The 12,949-nt window shown below is 37.3% G+C and overlaps 1 protein-coding gene across 1 annotated transcript in view; it reads left to right on the top strand.

The window, feature by feature from the left end:
* Positions 1 to 12,500, top strand: part of RNF217 (ring finger protein 217) — a 65,597-nt gene extending 53,097 nt beyond the window's left edge. The window contains exons 5-7 of the mRNA XM_009645199.2: positions 961 to 1,162; positions 8,673 to 8,744; positions 10,873 to 12,500. Of these exons, the coding sequence (XP_009643494.1) occupies positions 961 to 1,162; positions 8,673 to 8,744; positions 10,873 to 10,946 (348 nt within the window). The 3' untranslated portion in view covers positions 10,947 to 12,500. The remainder of the gene's footprint in view (positions 1 to 960; positions 1,163 to 8,672; positions 8,745 to 10,872) is intronic.
* Positions 12,501 to 12,949: the final 449 nt, after the last annotated feature.

The following is a 12,949-nucleotide window of genomic DNA, read 5'->3' on the forward strand; positions in this document are numbered from 1 at the left end:
GGGGGGGGGGCAGTCTTTAGCAATTTTGTGAGCTAGGAAAAGTGTGCTTACCACCCTGTTGGCTATATTTTTAGTTGGCAGGATTCAGAGTAGCTGTGTAATTGTAGTTGATTTAGTGAAATACTCAGCTCCAAGACCCCTCTATCTTAAGACTCTCAGAACTGTTAACTAAATCTGAAGCCTTACCAAATCTATGTGAAGTAGGTAAATGTACCAGTTTTGCAGAAGAGTACATAGAGATCCAGGAAAGGAGCTATTTATGCAGGCTATCAGCACAAAGATGGATGTAAAACATAGGCAGCACAGCTTCATGCTGTACTGCGGGCATCGTGAAAGCTTGGTGTAATTCTTTTACACAGTTTGTGGAATCCTTCTTTTTTTAACAAAAAAAAAAAAAAAACCCATACTTCTCAAATCATTCACTCTAACAGCAGAGCCTTTCCGGTGTTTATTACAAAGTGCCAAATCAATTTGCGATGGTAATGGGAAAAGGAATGGGGCCACAGGTGGCATAAGAGGGAAACTCATCTGTGGAGGGGTCAAATAGAGTTCATAACTATATTTACTGTGCTGCTTGTCTTTTTAATAAAGTTTGGTGCTTATGTATCTGCTTCAGTGGAAAAAAAAAAACCCACAAAGTTTTCAGAAAGGGCAAGGATCACTCAGATTCTCATCTGATACAAAGAGTATTTAAACAAAGAAGGAGGTCTATACAGAAAATTACGTATGGAACTCTGGAAACAACTATAACTCACATTTGATGCTCTGAAACACGCCTTAGACAACCATTATTGTCTCAGGACAGCTGCATTAGTAATTGATGCAAATAGCGAGTTAAGCAGGAGGTTGCTTGCGGTGTCTTTTCATCTGATGCATGGACTGCATGGCATAGTGCCTACTTTCCTGTGCTTAGGGAGGGGGGGGAAAAAGTACTTTTTTTGTTTTCTTCTGCTCATACAGATCCACATCCAGAGAACAGAAGGGTGTGACCACATGACCTGTTCCCAGTGTAACACTAATTTCTGTTACCGTTGTGGGGAGAGATACCGCCAGCTCCGGTTCTTTGGAGATCACACCTCAAACCTCAGTATCTTTGGATGCAAATACCGCTACCTCCCCGAGAGACCACATTTAAGAAGATTAGTGCGAGGCTCTGTCTGTGGTGAGTGGATAAAAGTTCCTTGTAGAGAGCTGCACAATGAGGTGATAGGGTGGGTTGGGGGGCAATAATAGTTAAATAAAAGCTATTGGTTTAAAGTATCAGATGGGTAGCCTGTTGTTTAGTTACGTAAAATGTGGTTTATTAACTATATTTAAATGTATAGCATTTGCACTCCCTGGACTGTGTATGAATAAGTATTGGGTCCTCTTCTGATTGCTTCTGTTTCCTAACCCTTTTTAATAATACATTAGCAAACTGGAAAAATACTGTCAATATGCATGTTGTGGCTGTGATCATTATTCTAAAAGCATGTAGGAGAAATGGATCAGAGCTGGAACCTTTTTCAAACAAACCTCTGTCAGGTGTTTTTTGAATAAAGCGTTGTTTGGATTTGAACCTGACACAGTTTTGAAAAACCAAGCTACTCAGGTTAGCCCCATTTAAATAGGAGGAAACTTATCTCTTAACTGTTAGCTTTGGATCAGATAAAGTCCAGCTTAAAACGAAACATAACTATATATGTTAATTCATCTCACATGAATATAATGCCAAAAGCTTGACTTTTTATTTTTTTGAAAATAAAAAGGCACTCCTAATTTGCTTTTGAACCAGGTGTATACCTGTCTTAACCTACAGAAGCACAAAAAAATAGATAACAAAGATTATTAACTTATGTCATATCTTGCCACAGGCATTAATTTCAGTCATTGTAGTGAGTTTACAGCGTGTAAAGCTATATGTAACATTATAGGAAATTGTATTAAGTGTCAAAAACTGTGGACCTATTAAGGAAAAGAGGATCTTTGGTACTTTGAATTAAGGCGTGGAAATAGAAGGTGACTTGGAATTCACCTAGGATAAGGAAATGCTTTGAGCTTCTCAGTTGGTGATGCTGAATGTAGAGGTAAGAGACTGAACGTGTGGAAATAGCAGTCAGCAGGCGTGTGGTGAAAACAATACTCCTGAGCCAAACAAGTTCCAGTAAGAAATCTAGGTGATTTCCATTTTAGAGTAACACAGACTTGTAGACCTGGTAATAAGAACACCAATCTTTCTAATCTGTAAAGTTGTGGGAGACTGGCAAACCTGAAATGCTTGTTTAACAAACAACAATAAGCCATCCAGGCCTATTAGTTTGACTTCAGGAACTTGCAAGCCTTTAGAACAAAATTTATGAGGGATGAATTAAAGATACAAAAATAAATAGGAAAGTGGATAAAAATTCAAAATGATCGGGTGTGCCTACTCTGATGCATTTGGTAGAGATAAATTCCAACACATGAGAAGATCTAGCCTAGATTAAAGACAATGCTGGCACTAGAGCATATGGGATAAGCTGTTAATGAATAAATTTAAGCTTAAATTCCAAAGGCCATTTCAAAGTAAGGCTTCAGAAAAGTGTTCAGTAAAAGCCACAATGGCAAACCGTTTAAGCTTTTTTAAAATGGGTCTTGGTACGTTTGGTAGAATTAGTGTCTCTAATAGCTAGGTATTGTGCTCAGACATATCACCAATTCTGTGCTGCTCACATGCAGAATGGTGGGTAACGTTATTCCAAGATTAAACCTTCTATGTGGAATTGGTATACAAATATAAAATAAATGTTTGTTATAAAAATATAGATCTGCCAAAAATAACATTAATATTGTCTTAATTTTTTGCAGTGGTTTACATTAAAGGTAACTGAATATGCAGTTGGCACATTTTAATGCCACATACGAAGTCCAAAATTCAGGTGCATGTACTGCATGTGCATAACTACTATTAAAATTCTTTTCTGTTTTCCATGTTTGGTTTTTTTAGGAAACAATAATGCAGAACCTTTTCCTTTTCAAAAGAAACAGCTTTTACTAGTGAGAAAGAAAAATAGTTTCTTTGTATAACAGTGACTTGGAGGCCATAAAGAAATGTGGAAGTACATATATCAGATAAAAGTTCAGTGGTGAAGATGTATATGTTCATATTTATAAAAACACACATAGAGAAGGTGTAAGTTCTTTTGCTTTCATTTCCTGCTTGCAAGTGTACTTGTGTCTTGCTTTAATTAGTAAACCAAGAAAGATAAGTGAAGCTTAAAGCTTCAGCTTAAATTTCTCATAGGGTTTCTGTTAAAAATTTCTCTCCAGGAATATTTGTCATACAGTGATATTTTCCACAGGAATGTTCATCATTTAAATAGAAACAGAGCTAGCTGAACCTGGCAGCACATGTAGTAATTGCCCTCATTTTTACAATAGCTTAACACCCAAGCTGACAATGATTCAAAGAATTCTGCCCTGGTGCCCATGACCCTAAATCCCTCAGTCATCTCTAGAGCTTTGTATTTTAATATTGATCCTGATGTCATCTATGAATAGCTACCAAAACACTCCAGAGCCCTAACAGAATTCATGCTTGAAAATAAAAAAAAAAAAAAAGTTTAAACAATTTACGTCAGGTTACGATTCGTAAATTCAGCTCACTGCCCTTCTTCCATTGGATTAGATTTTGGCTATGATTGGCCTATGTGAGCCAGTCTTGATGTATTTACTCTTTTAAACTTTTCTCCACACAAGCGCACATGTGGGCACACACATGCTTTTTTAAGAAGGCATTATCTTGTTGTAAGGTTGCATCTCCTGACGTTTTTTCTTTTGAGATGGTATTATCCTAAACTGTGATGCAGTGTCAGTTCAGTTTGTGGATTCTGCCATCTTGAATGGTGGAAAATTTGTAAGATCTGCTATCCCTGTAAAACTTGAACAGAATCGGTCTGTTCAAATTGGGTAAATGTAAAATTGAGGGGGATGGGAGTCAAAAAAAAAAAAATCCCAAATTGATTGCCAGGTGTAAAGGTCTGTATAGTGAGTTTGTCTCTAGCACTGGTCAATTAGAAAGGTGATCTCACTCACTGTGTATTTCCAGTAATCATTATTCTAGATGCTTCCTTACTTAAGATTTGTATCTGAGCCTTTGCTTGAGAGCTGTCAATAGCTATCCTTCACCAATTTATACAGTTCTTAAATTATCTATAGTTTTGGCTTACACATTATGTTTGGTAGAGGCTGTAGGATTTCACGATGTAGATTTCACTATGTTGTCTAGAGAAAGTACTTTCATCCTGTTGTGTGTTTGTGTGATTTGGTTTTTTTAATAGATTGCTGATAGTTTCATTGGTTACTTCTTTTATCATAAAATTTAGTAAATAATAATAGCTTGCTTACCCTCTCATATCTTTCTTTTATAGACGCTCCATCAGGTGGTTCTTCATGATATGTGGTATTTTTTTTGTTGCTTCGTTTTGAACTGAAGCTTCCTAGTCATAATCATTCAAGGCCAAGTTGAAAATGGAGAAATGTTTAATTCCAGTTAGGGTTAACACCTAGGCTCAGAGATGTCATGGCAACTAGAACTGTAAATGTAAATACATTACGGCTTTACCAGGCAAGAGTGGACCATTCTCATCAGCAGGTGTTACTGTACGTTCTGAGAGTCAGCAGAAGATGTTAGACAGAGGAGACGGTAGCAGAGACATTGGCCATTAGAAGCGTAGTCTCTGAGTAACATGCAGCAAGAAATAAAGGTTGGATTTCCTATAGTAAAATGCCTCTGGTACTTAGCTAAGCAGTGGAAATTAAGAGGACATTATCTTGGCTGTCAGTGCAAGAGTGGTGAGGTGTTGCTAGATACATTTTCTTCTGGGACTTTTTATTTTATTCTCTTGCTGTGGAGAGAAAACATTTAAGCAAGTGTGGTGATTTTGTAGCGAAGGTTCTTTGGCTTGTTTGTACCAAATCTGGGTGGGTGGAGTGTGTAAAAAGGAAAGAACACTTCATGGCAGGCTGGCATGCTATCATGGTTTCTGTTGAGAAGCAAATGTTTGTGCCTACAATCACAAACTGTTCTGTAATAAAAATAAGGGAAAAGCATTTATGGCACCATAAATTCAAGCATACTTTTTTTCACAAACCAATGGTTTTGCAAAGGTAATAGAAATCACAGGCTGAAGAAAATAAACTGGGAGCAGAAGTGGTCTCTGAATTTGACATTTCTCTCCACTCTTTAGCCAGCGTACTTTCTAGAGGAACTTTGTCTGTGACCAGTACAGTAAGGTGAAATTGCTTTTACCCCTCAGTCCCAGCAGACTTAGAGATTTTATGCTCATAGTAATTATTTGGCAAAGTTCTTGAAGGCAGGATGTTTGGTTATAACAGGAGGTAGTGATGAATTGCACAGAAAGGAAAAACATGTTCAGCTGTCTTAAAGATGCCACTTAAGTACCACCTGAATTCATTTGGGTGAATTATATTCAAAATCAATTGCTAGGTACTTCATGGATATGTGACAGGACACAACATGTAATGATGATATTAAATCAAATGAAGTTTTTCTGCAGGGTAAACAGCATTTCAAATATGATTCTGAAAGCAGCCTGTCTTCAGATCTAACATGCACTTCTGTCCCAAGACTGAGTGCAAGATTCACTTTATGTATGCATGGCTTTGAGCCCTGCAGAAGGAAGCATGTATTTCCATTAGCAACTTTATCATTTAAGTTGGTCTGATTTGTAAGACCTCTTCTATATACACTCGATAGGACTCTTTAAAAACAGATGCAAACTTGTATTAGAGCTTAAATCTGCATTGATGTGACTTTTGATTTTTAAATAGATACTTTTAGTGGTTTTGCTTAAACATATAATGATATTTAGACATGGAAAACAAAACCTTTTATTTCTCGTATGCTAGTGATTAAGTTTATTTCCTAAAATCAGTATAATATATTTTTATATGGCAAAGAATTCTTAAAGGATTTATGGAGTTTTGTATATATTACCCTAAAACCTGCAAGCAAATCCAAAGTTATGCAAGGGAAAAATATTCCCTCATATTTCCCTAAACGTTTCCTCATTTTGCAGAAAACATTATTCTCTATATCACAAGTAATGCAACCCCTCTGAGACACCTGCAAATATGGTTATTAGATTACCAGAGATATCTAAATCTTCATGCTGAGTAACCCAGTAGAGAAATTTTTTGCCATTAATTTGAGTAGAATTGTAAAAAGGTTCCCTTTTTAGGCTTGCTCTATTTACAACTGTTTCTTCTTAAGTTATCCTTAAAAACTGGCTTTGAACATTACCAGACTGGCTATTGTAACCTACTGCTGAGTTCACCACATGGACTAATGACGCAAGACTTTATCTCACTCTGAGGCAAGTTTTACATTTGCTCTCTCTGCCAGCCCTCTTGGAGCTAACAGACGTGGGACAGTGGATCGTTGGGAAGTTTAGGGCCTGCAATAAAGGTCCTCAGTCTCAACAGTGTTTCTTGGGGTGTCACGATTCTCCCTATGATTAAGAGCCTCATAATCCTTCGTGCTATGACAAACGATGTGTGTCAAACTGGCATTAGATATAAAATAATGTTCAATTCAGACATGTAAAATAGAGCATTTTATAATTGTTCCATATAGCACTGATAAAAATGGAGTAAAAGGTACATAGCTGCTGCTTTGCAGTGATTGCTGCTGTTTGTACTCTTACTGTAAGAGTAACCTGTGCAAGTCTTGTTCACATCGTGTTAACTTGTTCCTTAATTTTAGTTTACAAAGGTAAAGAAAGATAAAGGATTTAAATGTAGTAGATATATAAGGAGAAAAGATATTTTGTTTTGGTTTTAAAGTTTAACCTTTACAAAGAATGCGTTGATAACCAAAAGAAGATACTGTCCCACGACAATGAAAGGTCTATTTATCCTATAAGATCTTGGAACTACACAATACTCATAACTTCATATTCACAGTCAGAAGGAAAAAGACACTCAGTCATGCTTTATTTCAGCTCTGAGTTAGTTTGTCAAATGTAAGTAAACAATTTCTTAATCTGAATTAGCTTAGGAACCGTTCTTGTGACTGCAAAGAAGTTACTCCAGTCTAAAGCTAGCTTAGCCCTTTCTGCAGACTCGGTTTCTGTGTACTTAGTCACCAGTTCAGTGGTTTAAGTTTTTAATAATTTTAGTACCAAATGTCATAATTTTCTAACATTCTAATTACATGGTTATTAATATAGAGAGTTCATACATTAAAACAACCTTTTATAAGTTTTACTTCGAAATTGTTAAAGGCTCTGGTAATGTTTTTAAATGTTTTCAATTGCTCATTTTTGGAGTTCTCTTGAGGTTTTCCTTCACTCTATATTTCTTCTCCTCCTAATAATTTTTGACAACTTCTGTGTGTGTAGAATGCAGCACAGTGGAGTCCCAAGAAGGTCTACCATTAGGATGCCTAGCAACTAGAGTAATACCAATATTTGCCAATTTTTTTCTTCTAGGAATTAATGTTTCCCCACCCACAACACTCCTATGAAATTGAAAAGCTATCAAAACAGAGCATGAAAAGGACCAATTCATTAAACTGCTGTAAATATTTCCAAAATATCTCATTTTTCCTTCAGACTGCCCTAATTAGTGGCTCAGGTTATGGAGAGGTTTACATCATTATTGAATGAAGTAATCCATTTACTGAAATCTGATACAAGTGACTTGAGAGAGGGAAGGGCAGGGAAGAGAGAGTTAACAAACTCACTTTTCCTCCCTTTCTAGAGATGATCTTTCAAAGACATGCTTAACTTAGAGAATTGCTTAATTTCAAATCCCTGATCAGACTGCTGGTGTGTCAGTAAAAATGCCTGCCCTGCTGTGTTTCCAAACAGCTGAGACAAGTGGTGTCTTTGATCCAACCACTTGGCCAACACAGACAGGGAGACTCTGCCGTTCAGCTGAAAGCGTGCAACGCAAGAAAGATAGCTTGCATTCAAAGTTCAGGTCCAACTTCAGTGTTTCAGAAGGAGCCCTTCTTTCCCTCTGCATTTCTACAGATCATGAACTCATCAGAAGTAAAGGATATGAGCACACTTTGTTCTTAGTGTTGTGCTCTAGCCGGTGTACTGTGCAACCTCGCTGCCTTAGTCATGTAAGAGCAGCCACATATCCTTTTAAATGTTCATCCAAAATAGACTTGGCTGTGGTTTGATTTAGACCTAAATCACAGCTGTACACAAGGACTTCACCATAGGCTTTTAAAGCCAGCAGAAGCATATTTAGAGGTGATGGTCTCATCACCTTGAGCTAACCTAAACTCTCCAAGATGCTGGTTTGCTTGACATCTTTCCAGGGTGGTTGCTGTGTAGTAGGATTCTGGAGAAGCCAAATGATAGTAGCTTTATAGCTATCACGTTCCTGTCGATGCCCAAGGGATTTCAGGATGGAAACAGAAGTAAATGCAAGCTAACTGTTAATGTACAAAATGAGCTGTGCTCGGAGTTGTGGTGGGTGAAGAGGGCAGAGAGAAATGTGTGGAGGGAGCTGGCTGAGGATTTGTAGGATGAATTTCCATATAGGAATCCTGGTAAAGTATTAAAAAAAAAAAAGGAACCAACTTTTGGGTGTCTGGTATCAAAATATTTACGGTTGGTTGGAAATGGAAAAATAAAATGCCTGCTTTTAATTGTTTAATGCATTTTGCATTTCAGCTGGAAAATTGCTCATTACACCCCTAATACTGGTTCTGGGGCTGGCACTGGGAGCCATAGCTGTTGTAATAGGTAAGAGTTACATATGTGAATGAGTCTTTAATTCTGATTTTGCAGTGACTTTCTGTATGACATGTCAGTATTTTCATCTCAGAGAGGGACACAAAGTATAAATTTCATAAATACCATTTTAGTATGAAGCACATGACTTTTCCTAAAAAAAATTGTCTTTAGAATCTTTTTTTTCTTGCTTGCTTTTATGCCTGTTAGCTTTATTACTTTTTTCCAAATTATTTGGTTTTCTGAACCAAAATCTTTAACTAGTCTAAACTAGTAAAAAGGCCAGAGTAATTTAAATATAGTCCTGGGTGCTGGCTGACTTGGACCCTCCCTTTAATTACCCCAGTGGATCACAATTCTGAGATCTTGGTTGTGTGCATGACAAGATTTTTGGGGCACTAGGCGTAGTCCCAAAAACCTTCCAGCTTGAAGGTACAACAATAACAACAACAAAGCAGCAAACTGGGATGAGTCAGTCTCAAAATCTGATTCAGTGCATAGGCTGCCAGATTGGATTCTATCACAAAAAATAGTACTGTGAACTCGCTTGATAATGTATCAAAGTTCTGTTAATGTGGTTGTACTAATCTGGATGTAGTTGTTCTACATATCTGCTCTTTGACTGGCTTAACTGAATTCTCCTGCAAAATTGAAATAATCTGTAAGGATAAATGTATAATTTTGTTCATGTAAGTGCATATCCACTGTTTGTGTTGGCAGTAATATGCCGGTCGGGATCATGCTGCTTCACAGCTCTTCACCAAACTACTTACTCCACCAAAAATTTGCAGTGTATACCCAGCTGGGATGTGGCACCTTTATAAAGCCAAAATATACCAGGATAGTTACATTAATAAGATTGTACACAACTAATCAGCATATAGCCAAAATATCATTGGAGCTTTTTCTAGACTACATTTGGCTAAAGAATACTGCTATTAATTTTAGTATTTAGGCTAAGAATACATATCTCTTTCCTGTATCAATATTCTGAGTTGGATTCACTGAAGATATAGATATATAGATCTATCTATGTAGATACAGATCTAAAAATTCTTTAGTGGCATTTTTATGCCAAAAATATAGGCAATAAAGACTTCTTAATGCCAGTAAAGCTTATTTTGCTCATCAGTCTGGTATAATCTATGCTGGAAAGAAAACACTCCTTTGCTTATATTAAAAATTAATATACAATAGCAATAATAGCAGTAATACTCAGTAAGCCACTGAAGTCCCACCCTAGGTATGGCCAGATAAGATACGATCAAGAAGAGCAGTATGACCTGTTCCAAAAACATTGATTATTTACAGGAAAGCTGTGGTTTCGAGGTAATTGCAGTAATATTTACTGCCAACACAACTGTTGAAGTAATTTCAGTTATCGTAGCTGAAAACCATTTTACACCATTCACAAGGCTATTGAGCAAAGCGAGGGCCTTGGTCACTGTAGCAGTCTTTTGTTCTATGTTGCTACTGTAGCTGTGTCTGGAAAGGAAGTCTTTCACCATTTCAGTCAGCCGGTGGCAAGGGAAAGGGGAAGGTGCTTCCCACTGGGGTTTGAAGGAGTTCCTCTTATGACAAACTATTTTTCACTTGAATAAATGATTGATTTATTTATTTTTCCTTTTACAGCTTCCTTTCACTTAAAAGACTTAAGAATAAATAGTTCCCTGCCCAGGCAAGGATAAACTTTGGTATTACTTCACAATAGATGAGGATGTTTGTAAAAATAAATACTATTAAAAAAAAAAAATAAAGCTATAACATGCTGCCTTTGTTGCATGTGAAACTGGCTGAAAACTGGCTTAGTTAAATCAGCCTTGGATTTATATCTACGGATTGCCAGAGGGCTTCTAAAAGTTTTAAGTTCGTATATTATACAAGGCAGCATGGATTAATTTATCAGAAATGGGAGTAGGGTGAGCAGGGATTTGTTGTAAAGCAAACAGAAAGTGCAGCTTAACTCATTACCGAAGTGACTGTTGCAGGCTGGTATTTTCTGCTTGTCCCAATGCCTTATCTAAATTCTCAAGACGTGGAAGGCTGCCTCTGAATACTCTATGTACATTGAAAGAACACAGTGCACACACAAAGGATTGCATTTAATTATGGTTTTCTTCTCACTTTCTTCTTTTGGCAGGTTTATTTGTGTTTCCTATCTATTGCCTTTGTAAAAAGCAGAGGAAAAGGTCACGGACAGGTATGCCCTGGTAAGGATGGAGCTTGCTCACCTGAACTGAGCTGGTCCTGCAAGGGCTATACATGCTTTGTGCAACAGAGCAATACAGTGCTGGTAACAGCATCAAAGCCACCGCCCTGGAAGAAGAATGGGGGATCTCCTGCCATCTTCCCTTGGCCGAAAACACTACTGCAGAGCAGAAAGCCTCTTTGCTCTGGTGCACTCTGAACAAGATGGGCCCCCTGACTGCTGCTTTTTAAATGTTTTGGGGTTTGGTTTTTTTAATTGTTACTTTGGAGGGGTTTTTCAAAGTCTAAGTTTCTGAACTAGACAATCAAAGTCTGTATTGTAGCCACAACTCTACTACCGATTTGGCCTGTGAAGAAAGCATTTAACTGCTAACATGTGCTCCATTTAACTTCAGTGTCAGCCTTTAAGGGGGAAATGCTTGGAAGTGTTTGGACTCTTATTGTATACTGAGCATACTACTTTTGGTATTAAAAACTACTTCTGTAAATAACTTCCATCACACAGCATTCTGTTCAGCATACCGAAACCCCGTCACATGCCAGAGCATGACAGCTGGTTATCTTCTGAGTCCTCCTGATAGTGGGCAAGAGTGCAAATTGCCACCGCCAAACTGCAGTGCCTCAGAGGGAAACATCCTTAGCATTGAAGCCCTGCGATACTTAAAAAATATGCTGATTGGTTTCACTTTGGTATTTGATATATGTCAGTCTATTAATATTGATTGGGGGGGTGACAGATTTGTTAGAGTACAGCATTTTGAAACTTTCCCAGTACAGAAAAAAATTTGAATGGTTCATATACAAGACGTATCAATGGCCTGTTCTGTCCCAAGATATCCCTGAAGTGTGATGCAGAAGGTACCAGGAAATGTGTTTGCAGGGAAGCTGGAAACCTGCTCTTCTGTTCTGACTTGGTGTATAATGCACATGCTACACGCCAGTTGTGTGAAGATTGAGTCGATGAAATTTTATAACCCAAGTAGCATATCGTATTTGTACATTTGTTCATTTTAAGTGGGCTACATAAGTCTTAGAGCATCTGCTGATGTCTCATGAGGAAAATCTGTGAATTTTAGGTAAGGGGATGGGCCGTGAATTCTTAGGAGACCATTTTGTTCTTATTCTCTGCTTCCAGTGTTTTTCCTCCTGGCACATCACAGATCTGAAGAGAATAGCCATCCTTTTTTCCTAACTTCAGAGTACCATGTTTGCTGCCAGACCTCTTTCTCAGCATATCACCACAAGAGCAATGTAATTCAGCGTTAGGAATCAGCTACTAATAATTTTTTCACTTTTAGTTATAATCCAAATTTCTCTTAGAAATATAACTTAAAAGAATAAAATAAATTTCTGTAAGCAGAACACTGAATAAAGAAAGGACCTGAATAAGAAATATCTACTTTATACTTTAAAATTACAAGCTGATCTTAAAGAAAAGAAGATTGGATTTGTACTGTGAAGGTACTTTTTTTAGTGTGTGTTTGAAGATACGAGTGTATGTGTGTGTATATATATGGGGAGTGGGGGAAGCAGGGAGATGGGCAAAGTCCGCTTCAAAATTTAGGCCTGCAAATCGCATATCATTTGAGAGGATGTACTTTGCACAGCTTTCTTTGAAAAATGTTATTAAATGTGAATCTAGTTGTAATTTTTAAGTAAATAGTATTCTGCCCCACCAACCTAATACTGTTATAAGATACTCACTTTGACTTCAACGCCTCAGTGGAAGAAATGGATGAATTTTGTTTGTCTGGAAACACAAATATCAGCTTATGGTAGTTGGCTAGTATGCTTGTTTTCTGACAGCTTCTGGTTTTGTTTTCTTGAGGTTTTTTCTTGTTGAAACGGTGTGTACAAGCACACCGTAGTAGTCAACGAGTACTTATATTTCCATTTGAATTTAAGGGCATGTTGACCCTGTTGTCCTAATTGCAAATTAAGCAGGGAAGCAATGACATTTAGAAGTAAAGTTCAAAGCATATTGTCAATGCAAATCCACCCGTTAATTA

This window comes from Egretta garzetta, unplaced genomic scaffold (assembly GCF_000687185.1).
Source record: "Egretta garzetta isolate BGI_Z169 unplaced genomic scaffold, ASM68718v1 scaffold18, whole genome shotgun sequence".
Lineage (NCBI taxonomy): Eukaryota > Metazoa > Chordata > Aves > Pelecaniformes > Ardeidae > Egretta > Egretta garzetta.